General features: G+C 39.1%; 1 protein-coding gene across 5 annotated transcripts in view; it reads left to right on the top strand.

Moving 5' to 3' along the window:
- USP25 (ubiquitin specific peptidase 25) overlaps positions 1-18,765 on the top strand; it is a 99,052-nt gene that overhangs the window by 5,532 nt on the left and 74,755 nt on the right. For 3 of the 5 annotated variants that reach the window (XM_069785329.1, XM_069785331.1, XM_069785330.1), the window contains 2 exons: positions 16,705-16,782; positions 17,775-17,919. The exons of 1 other annotated variant lie outside the window; for it this stretch is intronic. In XM_069785329.1, the coding sequence (XP_069641430.1) occupies positions 16,705-16,782; positions 17,775-17,919 (223 nt within the window). Of the gene's footprint in view, positions 1-16,698; positions 16,783-17,774; positions 17,920-18,765 lie in introns of those variants that run through there. One more of the 5 variants, XM_069785332.1, reaches the window with a different exon arrangement.

Genomic DNA, 18,765 nt, shown 5'->3' with positions numbered 1-18,765 from the left:
TTCTTCCTGGTTGAGGAGCACACTAAGTGTCGACAGTCTGATTATTTAGTCTGCAAGAAGCTGGCTTCATAACTTCAGTGATGTGAATGGCTGGGTTGATGGACACCCTGGATGCCGGGGACCGGTGAATTGATCTGATGCCCCAGCTGACTTGGAGGCTGCCTTTTCAGGCTGGGCTGAGATCTTAGCAGAACTAGCTGGGAGGTGTCTAACCCTCACATATCACTTGTGCCAGGAATTGTTTGGGGTGCTGCATCAGTCACCCCCTTACAGCCGTTGCTGGTGGTGCCACGATGGGGGGATTACTGAGGTGCCCAGGGCTGCTTCTAGGGTTCCTTTGTGTTTTATTGCCCATCACTTTCTGTAGTGAAGATGCTGATTTGCAATTTCCAGCTGGTCATCTGGCAAAAGCTAAGAACCAAACGTGGTATTCCTGATATTCTTTAGCATAAAAAGTAAACAAAAAGCTTAAGAACAGTGTCTTCACTTATATGTTTTCATGTAGGAGTAAATTCCTTTAAAAGCCTGACTTTTTGGTTTTATTTTTTTTTAATTTATTTTTTTCTTATTATTGACTTTTTGTACTTATTATGGAACAGAGCTCTTAAAATTGGGAGGGGAGGTGTTGCCAGGACCTGGACCGAGACAGGAAAGTCTTTTCTACTTTCACTGAGTAGGAAAGCCACATGTGTGGGAGCAGCTTTTCTGGGAAATGGAAGTATCTTGAGTGCTTTCATTTTCTGGTTCTCTTGTGATAACCAGTGTGATTATGTAAGGGTGGGAAAGGTTGCATTGAGTCACAGTGAAGGTTTGTTTGTGTGTTAGGTTTTTTTGTGTTTGGTTTTGTTTTGTTTTGGTGTTTGGTTGTTTGTTTGGTTTTTTTTGTTTGGTTTTTTTGGTGTTTTTTTGTTTGTTTGTTTTAGATGGATGTGTTAAACTTCCTCATCAAAACCCAGTGACTAAGTTACCAATGTGATGGTCTTCAGTCAGCAGGTAGACACCTGTAATTTGAGAGGATTCAGCTTCTCACCTGGGGGCTGTTGACTTGTGCCTGGGGTAGCAGTGTAGCATCACGATGCAAATAGCAAGCCAGAGTATTAGCTGAGTGATGTAGGAGAGCCTGTTGTGACAATGTATTTCAAAGTGATTTTATGAATTCAGGGTAGACTTCAGTCTTTTTTTCCCTTTAGGACATAAAGACCACTTCTGTTAGCTGATGTCACACTTCATCAGTTGGGGTGCTGTTAAAGAAGTCAACAGTTGCAGAGAGTAGAAAATATTTGACTGGAGTGAATGTTCAGTTTAACTAGTTCAGTGAAACTAATATAACTCGCATGTGACTTTTGCCAGAGATCTAAGTGTGCAATAGGTGGGGTGGTAACTCTTTCCATTCACTTCGGGACTGTGATACGTGCAAAGTTCTGGTTAATGAGTGGTTAAGTATAATTACTAGGGAAAAGGTAGCACTGTGAATCACTATGGTTAGTTGTGTGTAAAAGTATGTAAAGTTGAAACTTTTCTGATAAATTTTTTATCTTTTTTATTATTTAAAAAAGGGGCAAAAATACGATGACAAAGTAGTCTAAAGCTCTGAGGCTGAAGTAAAGATGAGGTGGTGAGATGCTTTACTGCTGAACAGGATAGCGGGGGCATGCCTTGCATGATGGTACAAACCCAGGCTTTGGGCCAAGTCAAGGGAAAGACTTTTTCCTGTTTCCTGCATCAGGTTGGCAAATGGTATCTCTTGCTATTTTTTGTGAACACTTGTAACTCTTAATTTGGCAACACAGCATTCTGAACAGTGGATGTCAGATTTTTTTAATATTACCTTACAGTAATGCTGTGCTGAATATAAATGTTGTTATAAGCTGTATTGTGCTGACACACCTCAGCCAAACTTGCAGGTAGAATGGAGAGCAGCTGTGGTGTGTGCCATGATTGAGTACAATCACTGTCTAAATCACTATCTAAAATGTTGCTTTCTTACAGCATTAAGGTTTGTGCCCTCTCATTGTATCGCAGGCTTTAGGTCTCTTTATCACTAGATTTCTTTAGCACTTCAAAACTTGTAATACACTAAGGGCTCTATGGACCATTAAAGGAAAATTTCCATGAAACTTCTTTTTGAGTAAACCTGTCCATACCACCTTTCTGCTCTACGTCACCATCCCAGTTTCCAGAAGTGAATGAAGGGAGCATAAGTCAGTCTCTCTACCGCAGCGGGTTACATCTCCCTGCCTGGATATTTGGGGTGCGTACGCTGGTCTGTGATCTGGAGTGGCAGAGGTGGTGTGCTGCCTTCTCCTGGTAGCTGCAGGGCTGCGTCTGCTGGTAGAGGGGTGGTTTTAACACGCTGAACTATGTAGTAGTTTTCCTGGTGAATGTGGTGCAGAATCTGTGGTTTTAGGCTTTAACAGGAATGAGATGTTAAGCAACATTTTGAATCAATATTGAGATTACTGTGAAGTGCTATGAAGGAGGAATTGGGCCCTAAGATGTTGTGAAGGACAGATTGACACCATGTCGTGAGTAGGACACTGATAATTTCAGTTGTCTATGGCAGGCTTTGTGAGTTCTTGTCTATTTAGTTATGGATGGGTTTTCCATGTATTCAGTAACATCATTAATTCCAAACATTTGAAAATCACAATGAAAGTACTTAATCTATTTAGACATAGACTCTTGCAATTTAAGAAGGCACTGATGATTTTTACGGTTGGCTTTTATAGCTTTCATTATTTTGAAATTGTCATTAGCTACATTCTTTTGCTTTTTGCTTCTTTGCTGTAATGGATGAAATTCAGGAGCATGTTGAAAGCCATCAACATGAGAGTTTTTCTGAAACCTGATGTTACCTGATGATGGGACTTCAAGAAAAACAGCACTGTTGTGAGAGGTGGCAACACTAAGTGTCCACAGTTCTAATATAGCTCTCTGAAGTAAGGGTGTTAGAGAGGTGGAATCCAAGGAACATGCGATGTGGAAGATCTTGAAGGCTGGAGTGCAGCTAGGTTAACCTTGGAAACATCACCTGACATGGATTTGTGTATGTAAAACACTTTTTTTTTTTTTTTTTTTAAGGCAACAGAAATATCGGTGTGCAAATTCTAATAGTTTTTATTCTGAGATACACAGCTTTGACTTCATGCTTTTGTTTATAGTACTTTTCTGAAGTATTTTAACTGGTGGATTCTTGCTGAAAAAAATTATACCCTGCACAACATTTCTTTTAAAATGTTTCTGTTATCAACTAATTGGCAATAGTCAAGCTTATCAAAGTTTAGGGGTCAAGCAAATGCAGTTTCTGCTTATAATATCCTTGACTAAAGCTTTTTTTAGCCATCAGGTGAAAGCATATTTTTAAACTTTACAGTAAGCACATGTAGACAAGAATAATGCATTTCATAAAAGCTTTTTAGAGAGCTATTAGTGTTTTCAAGGCATGATCCATAGCTATTTAAATGTAATTGACCCTTGTATCTTACCTCGGTCTAGACACAATTCGTGGAAATTAATGCATGTGACAAAAAATGGCGTTATATGTCTTTATGGCTCCTTCCTACCAATTGATGTGTCATCATTTCACTTGTGTTGTACCCCAAAATCCAGAGGTCTCCCTTTAATTAAAACAGGATGTTCACTTGACATTAGGGTCTGAGTCTGAGATGTAAAAGTTTTGGATTGTGAATTGTGAAGCTATATTTAATGCCATCTCTTGCTTTTGCTGAATAGTAAATGCTAGGCTTGAGTTTTTGCATTGTTTCTGTGATAGCAGTTCTTCTCACAGCTGTATGACTTCAAGAAAAGTCAGATACCTGTGCTGAAATTTCCTATTCTTATTCTCAAACTAAAAATTATTCTTTCTGAATTTCAATAAAATTTTAATGAAAAAAAAATCATTTTGAGAGGTTGAATTTAGCTGTGTTTTTACTGGGATTAAGCCAGAAAAAAAGAGAAGTGCTATGTGGAAGTTGAAAATAGTATTTATTTACATTCAGGTGTATGTTTCGAGAGTGCTTTAAAGTAAACAGCTGGAAAAGGCTGGGTATGCACAGGCATGTGGCATTCTTCGTTCTCTTCAGAAGAGAAGGAGATAGTGAGAACAGACTCCTGCTTTCCTTTTGTGTCCGGTTTCATTTTATTCCTCTAAAAGTTAGCTACTTTGAAAAAGAAATTTCTCCTGGGACCACAGCTGTTGGAAATGTATTTTTTTTTAAACACTTTCCAAAGTGCATAGGTATAAATGGCCTGGTTAGAGGACAGATTACTGTGTATTTCATTGTATCCCAGAAATCTTATATTATGACTGAGAAAGCACTTCTATATTTTGCAGATTTTAACTTTTGCTTTGTTTTGGTACAGAATCATGGCAAAATATATTAAGAGAAAGTTTTTAAGCTTGTAAGTATGTTTTAGTTTTTTAAACCTAAACAGCTTTTGGAGCACTTGCGGAGTTGTTTCCTTTCTTGGTATTACCTACTTTCCCATTTGTCAGCTGCTTTTCTTCAAATTCTGCTTGTCTCTCATGTAATTTTTCACCTGTTTGAGGACCATGCTGTTTTCATTTAGAGACTTTCCCACTACCATTTTCTTTTCTTACGTTAGAACTTTTTAATTATTTGGTGGCAGTAATCAGCAAGCTTTTTAAATTCAGGCACCTAGGTTTCTCACTTTTTTTTTTTTTTAATGGGGTACTAGAATTAAGTCTTCTCTTTCTCTCTGTATTCCTTTACTTGTTTAGAAATTAAAAAATAACCAACATCTTACTGGCTACTTTTAAATGTTGCCTCTAGTCTTGCATGTGTTTTATGGGACTTGGTGCTGAAAGCCACAAACATCTCCTTGGGACAACCCTGGCTGGACCATAATTGTCCCCTTGCCTGAAGCTGGCTGGGCTGCTTTTTTGGGTACAGTCTGCTGGGTAACCTCTGGATTTATTCATGGTAGGGATGGACAGATTTCCCCATCATCACAAGTTCCAGCTCTGGCTAACATGGCAAGTTGCCTTGAAGCTTTTTCTGGGTCTGATTTAAAGACGACTGGTAAATGTGCTACCTACCTCCTAGTACTGGGTGGGGGTTGTGTGTGCAGCATACAGGCTCTGCTGCGTTGTTATAGACTGGGGAAGGAGTTTGCAGCTGCCTGCTATCCCCAGCAAAGATGCTGAAGACTGTTGCTTTGTGACCTTACTGAGTAGAAAAGGGTTGAACATTTTGCTGTTGGAGTTTATTATCTATTGTTTGATGGGGGAACATGTTGGCATAATGCTGCTGCTAGGAAGGCAGCACAGAATTTAAATTTCTGTATGTTTCAAATTATTTTTCAAAAATGTGAACTCTTTAGAGGAGTCTTTCATACCCCTTTTCCTTAAGTCAGCCTATGAAGTTTCACATAGGTGTGTGGTGATGAAGAATGGCAGAAAGTCACTACTGATGATATTGCCACAACACTGCTGAGACAGGGAAGACTGATAGGACTAAGTTATAACAAATAGCAGTTATAAAACAAAGTTGTCATAAGTTTCTTGAGACCACGTCCTGATATTAGAATATAACAAGTTCAGCTTTCTGTGGGAGCTGAGGCAAATGTGCATTTCAAAATCAGGTAATTCAAAGTCCATTAAAAAAAATACCCAAGGATTCTCAAGATTGTCTTGTCTTTCTCCTTGAGAGAAAACGGCCTGGAAAATTTCAGTTGCCCTCTGTGGAGTGTACTGATGAATTTACTATTTCTTTAATTGTGAGGTAGTAAAAGTATATGCTGATATACTGGTGAAAATCTCAACACATCTTTAAATACTATATCTCTGTTGTGTTTGAGGTTCATTTTAATTCTAATACCATCTGCGTCCGTTGAGGTTATTACCTAATGAAAATGAAAGCTGCTTGCTGCCCTTCACAGGCCGACTGTCCATGGTGTTGCGGTGGCCTTCCTGCAGGGACACAGCACATGCCGGTGGCTTCCTGGTGCTTGACCCAGGAAAGGCTGTCTTGCTGGAGAAGCTGGAACTGCTGTCAGAAACCCAGCACTTTGCAGGCAACCTGTTAAGTACTGCCCTGGATTTTAGGTGATTTACTGTGATCTGTAATCTTGTTCTTCTGCAGAGTTTGTTTATTTAATACCCCCCCCCCCCCCCCCCCCCAGCTAACAATGTGTGTCTCTTCACAGGATTCCTTTTTAAGTGATTAGTAGGGGGGCAGGATAAGCTAGTAAATAACTTTACTGAATGCTGCAAATAAAGGTGCCTGACTTTCCTGATGGAATTTCATCTCATAATGCACCTCAGGTTAAAAGTTGGGGAGGGGGTGATCTGTTGAGGCTGCAGGATGAGCTTCCCTCTGAAGACCTCGCTGCAGCGGGGTGGAGGTGCTCCCCTCCGCTCTCCATCCCCAGCTGCTGTGTCCTCTCACCTGATCTCTCTTGGCCTGGGCAGTGGCGGGCAGGAGCAGGCAGTGCGATTGGGAGCTATGGGCCGGCTGGCCGAGCTGCCAGGTGCAGCCCCCGGGACCCCCAAGGGGGGAGGTGGGTGCTGCCGAGGGTGTTGGGGAGCCCTGGGGTCAGCCAGGCTGCTGGAGGTGGCCAGGGCTGCTGCTCTCGAGAGACAGGAGGGCACATACATGCTTGTGAGCACCAGGCCCATTTCTTCAGGAAGTGAGGTTAGTATTTTTTTTTTTAATCGGACTAAACGGCAAAGCTCATGTTGAAAGGCTTTCTGTTTTCTTTCTTTCTTTCTTTCTATTCAAGACAGACAGCTGAGCTTTTTGCCCAGATGTGTCCCTGCTATTGAATACCGTGGACTCTTTGTAATACAGGCCTGTCTTAAAAAGTGCAATTTAACTTTCATTTAGGATTTCCATGCTGTACTATTCTGAATTTTGTGTGGAAAAATTGTTTGTGAAATCTTCCCTGGTATCGCTTACCCAGGGCGTATAGCGGAGTTGTTTGAGGTGAGGTGGGATCTTTGACACTTGTGCCATTAGCAGTTGCAGTAAATGAGATCTTTCTGGATGTGAACACCTAAACCAGGGAGCGGAGCACAGCGTACAGGGTTTCAGCGCCTGCTGGAGTGGGCCTAAGTGTGTGCGTTCTTTTGTGTGGTGTGTGGCTTTGACCACTGAGACCCACCAGGAGCATCAGACCCCCGTTGAATTTTATATTCAAATTATATTTATATTATTTATAATCCTCTATGAATTTTATATTAATCTCTTGTTTGAGTAGGTTTTGTGCAATAGTCCCTAAGTAGGACGAGGACTCTGAGAGGCTTTTTCCCCCCTTGATTTCCCTCACTGTATAAAAATAGCATTAAAATAAAGGCAGAGAAACAACCCATTTTCATAAGGCTGCTGCTCCACAACAGTTTAATCCAGTGGAAAAAGGTGCAGCCTTGGTCTTGTCCTCTCCCTTATCCCACCCCTGGCTCTCACTAAGTCAGCAGAAAATTAATTTAAAGCAAGGAGCAGCTTTCTGATGGTTTATTGAGAGCCTGCGCTGGCTTGCTGGAGGTTCAGGCAAGTGGCAGTGCTGGCTCAAAGGGAGGAGTGGCTCGTGGCCAGAGCAGGTGGCATCTGGCAACGCCAGCCTCGGCTGTCCAGCGGTGGCAGGAGCTACAGCCTGGGAAGGACAGCTGATGAGTCAGAAGCAGCTTGTGGTCTGACAGCCCCTTTAAACTTTATTGTTTGCAAGTATTGCAGAGACTGGAATGCCACCGATCTGAGGACTCTTGCAGCTTCCAGAGTTGGTTTGTTTGTTCCTAGAGTTGTCCTCTTTATCATAACGGCAGAGTGAGGAGAACGAAGTGGCTAGCTTGATATTGTTTTCTTGTGAGCTCCTCCGTATTGTGCAGAGCAGGGTGAGATTATGATGGCTATTTGGAAAAAAACCCCAACATAAAAAAGCTAAACACTTGAATGGGCTAGCAGGACTGCCCTCTCAAGTTGAGAGGTAGATCTTAGCCTTTCAGTGACAGATAATAAATAGGTAATGAAAGGACTGTGAACGGCCTCAAATGTGAGCCAGAATAGCTTGTGTTTGGCGTGATGGGTTAAACTGTGACTGGAATGCAAAGGAAAATAACTCAAAGTGAGAAGTTAAATTGTGGATCTTTGGAGCATTGTTTTAGACCTCAGCAAGACAAGATTTCATTAATTGTTTAAAAGACACTCGAGGGTGTTTTTAATAGCTGCTACAGTGAAATTATGATAGCCTGGGCAATAGTCTTTCCTGTAATTATGATATCCTGGGCAATAGTCTTTCCTGTGAGGAGAAAGCTTGTGTCTTGGTGATACTACCTGGGCAGAGACTTTAAAATTTAGTGTTTAGGCATGATGGTAAATGTCTATGAACAGAAGAAAAAAATTAAGAAGGAAACTTTTACAACAGAAAGTAGCCAGGAGTGATTGGAAAATATGTGTGTATATTTATATACACACACAGTTCGTTCTGTATCTATCATCCTCCAGCCTCCTTCTCCTTTCTATCTGTATAATGTCACCTATCACTGAACCCGCTGGCTTTGATTTGCTGTGGCTTGTGCACCCTGTTGGCAGCTCTCTTGATGCTGGGGTCGGAACACATTGAGGTGGGACTGGGATATGAACCGAGGCTGGAGTGTGCCACTGGGATGTGACACTGCCCAGCTGTTGCCCATGGGTGGGCTCTCAGAGGAATCCTTCTGAATTTTATATGTAGTTTACAGATAACACGTGCTGGTGCTTTGAAAGACCCCTTGTTGCCACCAGTAACTCTAATCACCCATCAGAGTTGGATTGGAGCAGAGATACTTTTGCTAATTACTGTCACAGTTATTGGCGTGTGTAAGAATCAAAAGCGATTTTTGTGAAGCAAATTTTCCCATGGCCATTCCAGTGAATACAACCTGAAGTTTAACTTGCATCTAGTTAAATGAAACTAAAGATCTCATTGGTTTTATCGTAATTAATTAATTTTTAGAGGTGCCATCATTACTATTGGGAAGCTTGCTATCGTACTGAGCAGGGTGTGAGAAATCATGATGGTGGTTTAAAACACACAGACCTCAAAACTCTCAATAATTTTTCATTTCTGACACCTTTTATGTTTTCAGTAAGTACTAAGGCTGCTATCCGTTCTTGCTTATCAGCCTGTCACTGAAGCTTGTTTAGGAGTAGTTATCAGTAAGAGCTAGAAATGTGGAACTAAGCAATTCTTTACATGCTTCTTCACTCAAGCAACAGTGTTCATAAATCGGTTCATAGACTAATTTTAAGATAGAACTTCAGTTACATTTCTATTGTTTGTTCCTGTTTTGGTTTGGAGGATTGGTTTTAAACGATGTTGCATTGATGGAAATGACAAGATTTTTGAGCCAGTTCACACTTCGGTTGTAGATCACACCGTTTATTACCATGTTCTGGTAAGTTAGTTTAAAGGGCTTTGCTGCCTTCCTAGTGTTTGGTCTTGCTTTGTCTTTATAATGACTACTCATATTGCCTTCAGCCACTGCTTTTGTTGTTGTTGTTTTGTTTTTTTCTATTGGGGAAAACCGAATCTCTTGGCAATATAAACTGAGCATGTTTAGTTGTAATCCAGGCAATAGACCTGCAGGGCAATCAAGTTGGAGTCCAGGGCTGCGTTTCAGTCCTTCTGTGGCCAGAGGGAAAAGGAGACAAAATCCACTAAACGCGTTTAAGGAAGTGTGTTTCTGTTGCTTTCTGAATGTTCTCCATGTTGTTGTATGTAGGTACTCAGTGGTGCCTTTTCCAGCTGCATTATTACTCCAATTCTTTAGCACCCTGAAATTTGCCTAGGAAGATCCATATAATAAGGTGGTGCTTCTCCCTTGCTTTAGTCTTCTATGCCCCGTGTAAGAAATCTGGCTGTAGGGTCTCATTCCTTCTCTGTGCTGTCCATCTGAACATGGAAGAAAGGGTGTGAAGCCACTTTTCCTGCCTATGGGTGGAATAGTTTGGAAAGTCACAGACTTTCCCCCTGTGAACTGACAGGGTTTCCTGCTCATTGCAAGAGTATTCCCCATGTTAAGTGGTGATTTGGTTCACATTTAACTTCTGTTTTTTTTGTAAATGTGTGTAACTATCAGAGGTGGGTTTGCCTTATATTTAGTGTTAGTAAATACAAACCAAACACCTCAAGCCTCTCTTTAAAAGTTTCATTTCAAAAAGTTTAAATATTAACTTGAATTAAAATAAATTTAAGTGTTTTATGTTGAGAGTAATTGAGACTTTTTTATTGGGGGGGGGCACATATGAGGCTCAGAATAGTGAGTGTTTACATGAATGCATGCTCTCATATTGTGCAGAATCCTTAATATCAAATCTTGAAATTCATTGGAAAGTCACATCTTTAAAGCCTTTTCAGTTGAAGTAGTACAACTTTGTTATTGTTCATGGAAACAGTATGGAAACGTGGTAAGAGTATTTCAAGTGTTTGCTTATGATGAATGTAGGTTATATAACGCTATGATTAAGTAGGATCCTTCCTTTAATTTTTCAGGGAGGACTGTATGCATGTAAGTAATGGACTCAAGCCTTTTCCCCATTAAACTTCTATTTGGTCCAGGCTGTGGTTGGCTGAAAGTTACTGCTATACAGTGTGTCCTTTTGCTTCCTTGAAGTAAGTTTGCTCTCAGTCCAGTTGCAGGTGGATAATTACGCACTTTGCACAGGCTGCTGCTGTAATTGGCAGGTTTGGCAGTCTGCGCAGAGGAGTCCTGGACTGAAAATCTGCAGTCTCTGTGCACGTCCTTTGCTCTCCACAAGTGATTTTGTCCAAGCCAAAGCTGAGATGCATTTTGCATTTGTGTGTGTATAAAAATGTATCTTTACCTACTTTCTTAGAGGATACAATGTCGTGTAAGGGGTTTCTCTTTTCATGACTGAACAAAAGGAAACCCAGTTAGCAGATACCAGGCAAGGGAATCTAATTCTGCTATGCTTTAGGAGGTACTGTAAGAATGAACACCCTAAAGCCAGTGCAGAGATTTAACTTGGTCTTTGCATTAGTAAAATACTGCTTTTAAAAATATATGTATACATATACCCACTTCTAAATTTACATATTTATATATGTATGTTTATTCTGCACACACACACACACGCAGAAAAATCTTGAGGACAGAGATAGTGAGAGCAAAGACATGCAGCAAAGCCTTCTGGAGTTGACTGTGTGTTTTCCCTGTGTTTCAACTTGGTATCTTCATGGAATGAGTTAGTTTTTATTTGCCTCTTTGGAACCTGAGCAACAGCTTATTTAGAAGATGGTTAATGTATCTGTGTTGCTAGAAGCTGTAATGCTCAGCAGTGTATGTGGGCCTTTTAACTGTTCCTGGGAGATATGATTAATGTGGCAGAAAATGACATTCACAGTAGTAATTGAGGGTCTTTAGTATGCTCGTCCTTTGTACATTAACTATTTTTTGTTTATTTGTTTGTAGCAAAAACTTAAAGCCTTTTTATAGGGGATTACATTCCTCTAATCTCTCAGTGTTCTTCTCATTACAGCAACATCATACGAGGAAACTGGCTTATTGGCTACTTGTCCGGAAACGGTACCATTAGCAGGTCCTCTGCAGCTCAGGTTACATTAGAAAGGTCTTTAAAATATTTTGTGCAATGTCATTTGGGTTTTCCTCCAACAAATAGCTCTTATAAATCAGTGTTGCACTGAAAAGTAAAGTGAGTTTTGTGTGGAGGGACTGAGTCAAGATGCTGTTCCCTCATTTGCATTTTTTCTGCTCTTTCTTTTTTGTCTCTAGTACAAGTATTCATGCCTTGAGAAGGAAGGGATTCCCATAGTTCATTCTCATTATGTACTATTTAAATGAACTGTGTAGTGAGGCAGTAGGCCCTGTTTTCTCCTGGTAGTGGTTAGATCATCGCATTTATTACTAAATATACAACTTTTTCTGTGCTTGGAAACTGAAGAGGGTTGTTTTCTCTTCTAAGTTTGAAAGTGCTGGTGTTGCAAATACAAATATTTGGATGGTGCTATGAATAAAGCCTAAGCTTACATGTACTTCTTCAGAAGCTACAGAGATGAGAAAACAAACACCTCAAAAGGTGTCTAATTTTTTTTCCCCAAAACTTATCTGCAGTATAATTCAGAATTAGCCAACCTGTGAGATTTACTTTGTCCATAAAAGCATTTGTGTAACTTAGCTTTTTGCTCTGATTTTGATAAGTTATCAGAGTTTACAGTACTGTCGTGGAACTAATTTGGGCACAATACCTCCCTAAGCAGATAATAGTGTAGATCCTTTTCTGCTTCACTAGCACTGGCACAGCTACTGAATGTGCTATTGTGTGAAGTTATAAACCAGATAATCTTAATTGGGCATTTCCTGAGAGGAAGGGAGGGATGGCTGAAAAAGGAGAGAATTGGAAATAAGGGCATGCATTCCTACTATACAAATTTTGGCTTCCATCCAGGAAAATGGGAGAATTTCCTGTTAGTTAAAATCTTCCAAGAGCTGAAAGCCTGGTGATACATACTGCATACCTCGGGGAGCCAGAGGAAGGGGGAAGGCTGGGAATAGCTTGTGCATGAAAGCCTTGTGGAACCGATTGTGTTGTGATGCGTTGGGACTGAGGGGTGTGAGCAGCTGGATCTCAGGGCAGCTGTAGCATCGGAGGACCATCTCCTTTGTCTGGCCAAGGATTTGGGTTACCCTGTAGTGGTTGCACCAGCAGAACCTGATGTTTGTAGACCAAGTCCTGGAGCCTTTTTAGAGTCGAGTCAAATGCAATTCAAGCTACATGGAGTATGTGCGTATGTGTTGTATGTATGTGTGCATAGTGCATATACAATGTAACACATTTGGTGCTGCACTGTAGATATAGGTGGAGTCTTGACTTGATAAACTGGAGGATCTGTGCTATAGATAAACTATGGAATCTGTCATGTAAATTTGAGGAAAGGGTGGCAAACAGAAGTGGGTGCAGGCAAACAGGATCCAAAAGAATTTAAGTGGATTTCTTAGCACCAGTAGTTGCACCTGGTTCCATTGGAATAATCTTTTCGGAGCTGCATTTGAAGAGAGGGGTTGCTTATTAAATTGAATTAAAGTACAGTGAGTTATAATTCAGAATTTGAATCTCTACTATTGCAAGGTTGGGAAAAACAGGTAATCAGGGAAGAGATGTGTTTGAAAAAAGACAGCAACTTTTTATGTTAGGACTGCTAGTTGTGTTCTGAATCATCCCTCACTGACCTGATTTAATTAATATACGCTAGTGTAGATGCTTCAGACACCTGTAAATACTTGTATGCTACCGTCTTTGTTTTTTAGTTTTTGCTGTAGTGTAGGGTGAGCTCTTTTGGGTATTTTTGGTAAGCCTTTGAGTGAATTAGGATTGTAATTGTTTGGAATATCTACATTAGTGTTTGTGGACATTTGAGGGTCTGTATGTTACAGTTACTTCAGCTCAAGTTAGCCCAAGCTCCAGGAAAAGTGAAGTTTCTAGGGTAGATGTAATCAGAAGGAGCATTAATAAGAGTAAGAAGGGTGGGTTCCTTTGTATGTAGAAGTCTGTCCTAAGTATTGTATTAAATATTAGTTATGGTACAGAAGAGACTTAATCATTTAACAGTTGCATTAGAAATTGATCTCCAAACTTCAGTCATGGGTAAGAGTAAAATAAAATCTTTTTTTTAAAATCATCCCATATGCCCCAATAGCCTGTACTAAAGGAATATAATTCAAAACAAATAAACTTTACCCGTTTTGACTTTTGCAGTCTAGTACAGATGCACTAAATTAAAGTGACATCAAGAATTAAATAATACCAGCTCTCTGAATGTGGGTACAATTGTGTTTCGTAAACTTCTTAAGTGAAAAGAAAAGCAAAAAGAAAATTGGATCTCGCCCCCAATTAATGAATGAGGAAAGGGTTTGATAGCAGTTGCCTGCACTGTCATTTGTAATGAAAAGAAATAGAATTACCTGTGTTAATACAGTTTTATGCGTGATAACATATTGTTGATATAACAGTAAAGGAGAATAAAGGCAAAGTTAAACATGCAGCTCCAAGAAAGTCTGTACATAGTAAAGATGATGCAGTTATGTCAGATTCGAGAGGATGAGGGGAAATGGTGAATGCATAGAAGAGAAGGCCACCTGTTGAATGGTATGTTAAGGAGTTTTTAGCTGCCTTATGCAGTTTCAGAATTGTTTCTGAAGACTTGTTAGTCTATTGGAAGGTATTAAGAGAACACATTGATCAAGTGGAAAATTTGAATTATACTTTTTTTGTTGCTTCGTTTTTATCTTTTTCCTCCTCCTTCTAGGAAGGGAAGTGTATTGTCATTCTTTAACTTCTGTGTGATTTGAAATAACTCAATTAGAGATCAATGGCAGCTTGTCCACATTTACCCGAAAAGCCAGTAATGTCTAAACGTATGTTTGTGGCCCCAAAGCAGCTCAGCTCCATTTGAGGTGTTCAGGATAACTGTTAATTTTCCTCTTAATTTCTGTCACTTGTAACTAGGATGCTTATGGACTCTGTGTTGTTCACTTAATTACCAGTTAGAAATTTTGGAGTCAAGTGCCTTAAACTCTTGGCCTTAAAAAAGTATATTTAGGTACTTAAATCATTTCTTGATGAGAAAGGAGCATCTCTGGGCCTGGTTCTGATCTGCTGAATGTGTATGTCCTTGGGAAGGGGGCCTCGAACCACAGCTTTACACTGAAATACTGAAATCTGGATATAAACCACAGATGTCTAGGTTTATAAGTCACAGCTGTGCTCATAAATTAACAGCCAATATTTTGAACTGCTAAGAGATTGTTTCTTGGTAAACTATGTCCCTTCTGTCTTCCCAATCTCTGTGAACAATGAATATCCTCCAGTCAGCCTTTCCAAGTGTTGTATATATTGTGGAAGATACAGAAATCTTTTATAACTTGTTATAATAATTTCTACTGAAACTATTTTATCAACCATCACGTTGGTAGCAAATAAAAAAATAAATCCATTTTGCTGCCATGCACTGCCCTTGAATTGCTCCTGCCAGTTTTAATGCTGTTGTAATTACTTTTCCCAAATACTCTATTTCTTTTCTTTCCCTCTTGCCAGACCCAGGGGCAGGAAAGCAACTTTATAGGGGAAACAAGTCCTGCCTTTGTACAGTGCTATTAAATGCACAGAGTAACAAATGAGGGGGTGAGGGATGGGGATAGAGTGGGAGTTTGTTTTCCTGCATCACTTCACTTTTCTTGTGCCAATAGCAGGATTTTTAAAAAGAAAAGGAAAAAAAAAAAAGGCAAATTGGATTGTTAGCAGTGTCCCTTAGGATCATAAATGAAGGGAAGATTGTGTATGTAATTCATAAACATCCTGAACTATACGCCTTCTATTTCAACTTATTAGGGCATGAAGTAGTGCCTGCCAGGTTAATTTCACACTGGGGAATTCAGCATTCATGCAGCTCTTAATTTCCTCCTCTATACAAAGCTGCGATAAGGAGAGAATAAGGGTATTTGAATATTTGATTCCAAATAATTATTTTTAAAGAGAAGTATTTTAGCAGTAGCCGCAAGACAATTATAGTTGGTTTTTTTAATTGAATTTGGAGAGTAACATGAGAATGTTTCTTTGTCACTGATAGGAAATATGCTTTTTGTCTAGCAAACAAAACCCTGTACTTTACAAAATCTTCTCTTTTATAGATGAAATTATTGTTTTGAATTCAGGATGTGGTGGGCAAACAATAAAAAAGAAAAGCCACTTGCAAATACCACTAATCTTTCTCCTTTTCTGATCTGCCAAAGGAAGCATGGAATTTGTTAGTATGGAACAACGGTCAGTCCTCTGTATTTTCATGGGTTTAATGGTTAAGATGGTTTTAATGGTTAACTGAAGTTCAAGGATTGTTCCAGTCTAGTGCCTGCTTTTTGCTTTTGTGATGTGGTATCTGAGCATGAGTGGAGGGAATCATCTGTTGGCTCTAAACAGGAATGGGACCAGATTTTCATTAAAAAAAAAAAAAGCCTCAAAATTCTTATGAAGTGAATCTTTGAGACCTGGAACCTTTTATTCTTTTCTAACTCCAAGTGTTACTTTAAACTCAGTCATGGATGCTGACTGATGTTGTGATGGGGAGAGATGGATTCAACTGGTCTAGGAAGGTGGTTAAGACAAATTCCTAAGGTTTTGCTTTAGTCTCAAGAAACTCTGTTTTGCGTGGATGTTTTTAGGCTATTTCTCTTAAAACACCTAGATGATCAGTAAAGATGAATTTCTTAGTTTTTGAGGTTGGAATGGCTGGGAATTATGTATGTTAAGGAAATAGCAGGGTTGAGAATAATTGGGAGTTGGTGGTTTTGGTGGGAATTCAGTCAACTATTCCCCCTACTGCCTTTGAACACCAAGCTATGGAGTTTTATTTGTTTAGGAGGGCCAATTGCAGCTTTATATAGGTTCCTTAAACCCACGTTGCATAAGCTTGCCCGTCATCAATTTTTTTTTTTTTTTAATACCCCCCGCCCCCCAAAACCCAAACCCAACCAAACAAAACCATTACATATGGGAAATAAAAGTGCCCAAGTTGAAGAAACAAAACCAAACTTAAATAACAAGGGCTCTATGCCTTTGTGGTGCATAAAGCTTATATGGAGATAAATGTTTGTAGAGAAGCATACTCTGTAAGTAATTGGTTTTGCTGTTATTTGGCTCTTACCTTATTTTGATTGTCTGTTTTTGTTTTTAGCACCAGCAAACATTTTTAAATCAGCTAAGGGAGATCACTGGTATCAATGACATCCAGGTACTACAACAGGCACTGAAGGTAAGATGGATGTGTCTGACTTATAGCTGAATGTATACATCTTAAGTGCCTGTGAAAGCCATAAACCCTACCCTTTCTTTCTCTAATCTTCCCTTCCTTCCCTTCCATTTCCAACTTGAATACTTTTTTAGATTTGTTTCGGGGGGGAAAAAAGCTAATAATGATGGTTTGTTCACTTTAGAAGGAATCTTGATCTGTTTTGGTACTGACATAAAAATTAATCTGGTGTTCAAAAATGAAAAGACAGGAATAGTATGACTTGTCTTAAACCTTTGGCTAAAGTGTTTTGAGATACCTTGGTGCTACTACAGCTGGTCAACTCCTGATGAGTTAAGTGTTGTTTTTTTGTCAAGGTGTAGTTAAGTTTTCTATCATGAACAGGTCCTGCTCAGTATGTAGAATGAAGAATTCTCCTTGAACTTGCCACCCTTTGCTAATTTGCTATTGTTTCACTGTTTTTTTTATTTTTCAACCATTGTAAATTCTTTCACAGCACAGAAGATTTCTTTGATGCAAGTAAAGAATGGCAGGTCTCTCTGTGTTCTGCTTCCCCAAATATATATGTATATGTGTATACATACATACACTTGTTCACAACTGCCCCTCGAAAGCCAGTATTTCTGGCTTTAAAAATGGAATGGTAGATCTTCAGAAGAATTCAGCTGACTGCTATTGAAGTCCATTGAGAGTGTGCTGATTATGCTTGTTGAGGGGTTGACCTACACTACAAGACCTTTAATTTTTTTTTTCTGAAATAAGTGGAATTCTTCCAAATTAAATTTTTATAAGATGTTTTATCTTTATTTTGGTTAAAAATAGAGAGGTATGCAGAATATGTCAAGTTTGGAAACTTTCTTTTCTAACCAGTATGTCACCTGAAAATACAATGTGTCATTGATCTTACAAATTGCTTGTATTGTTGTCCTTTGCTGTTAAGAAAAATCAAAAAAGGGTAAGGGGACTCTCACTTCTTGTTTTGTTGATGCTTAAAGGACAGCAATGGTAATCTGGAGTTGGCTGTGGCTTTTCTCACTGCGAAGAATGCCAAGGTTCCCCAGTTAGAGGAGGCAACTTACTATCAAACAGCCCTTCCTGGAAATGACAGATACATCAGCGTGGGCAGCCAGGCAGACACCAGTAGGTATTTTTTCTTTTTGTAAGTTTAGTTTAAAGGCAAGGGAACTAAAAACTTGCCTGTGAGATGACTGTTTCTGCTGATAATTCTTGCTTAAAAATTTTTAGATAATTACGTGTTCTTTCTTTCCTTATTTCAGTGTATTTTTTTTTTTTGGAGCTATCCTTAAACATCACCTTTACATGTATGTATGGTGCTGATCAGAGGGTGAATAACTGGGGCTTTTATATTTTCCTCTTTTTTTTTTTCCTCTTACAGGATTTATTTTGGGGTCGTGCAGTAAATTATTAAAGGCAAAAACTGGTTACTCTTTTTGTCAAAATAAAATAAAATAAAATGGGAGAAGAGTCTGTGAATGTCTGTCTTAATATGCTGAAGCATAATACGCTTAAGCCTAGCTTCTCCCTGACAGGGATAACTTTCCCAAAGGGAGAACCGAGAAGTTAGGTGTGCATTTTGTAGTAAAAGAGTAGGTATTTTATATGTGAAATTAACATTAAATATATTCATTTTAAAGAGTTTTATTTAGTTTATACAGAACATCCCACAACCTGTATTTCTCTGAGCCTTGCAGGTTCTATTCCTTTGCTTTAAGTGCATAGTTATTTTTATTGGGGGAAAAAGTGTGTTAAACATGTTAAATGTGTTCTGCAAATAAATATGAGAAATAACATGAAAGAAAAAAGTCAAAGGAACCTTTTAGTGGGATTGATTGCTGTAAAATCTGAGTTTCTTGATACTGTATTTACATTCCAACATTCTAAACACAGATGTAGAATATTTTAATTATATATTGATTGTTTGACCATGTATGTAGTATGTCTATGTAGCTTTTCTTAAATAAGTAG

The sequence above is a fragment of the Haliaeetus albicilla genome, chromosome 6, assembly GCF_947461875.1.
Source record: "Haliaeetus albicilla chromosome 6, bHalAlb1.1, whole genome shotgun sequence".
NCBI lineage: Eukaryota > Metazoa > Chordata > Aves > Accipitriformes > Accipitridae > Haliaeetus > Haliaeetus albicilla.
Note: the sequence above shows the minus strand (reverse complement) of the source record. Positions and strands in the feature narration are given on the sequence as shown.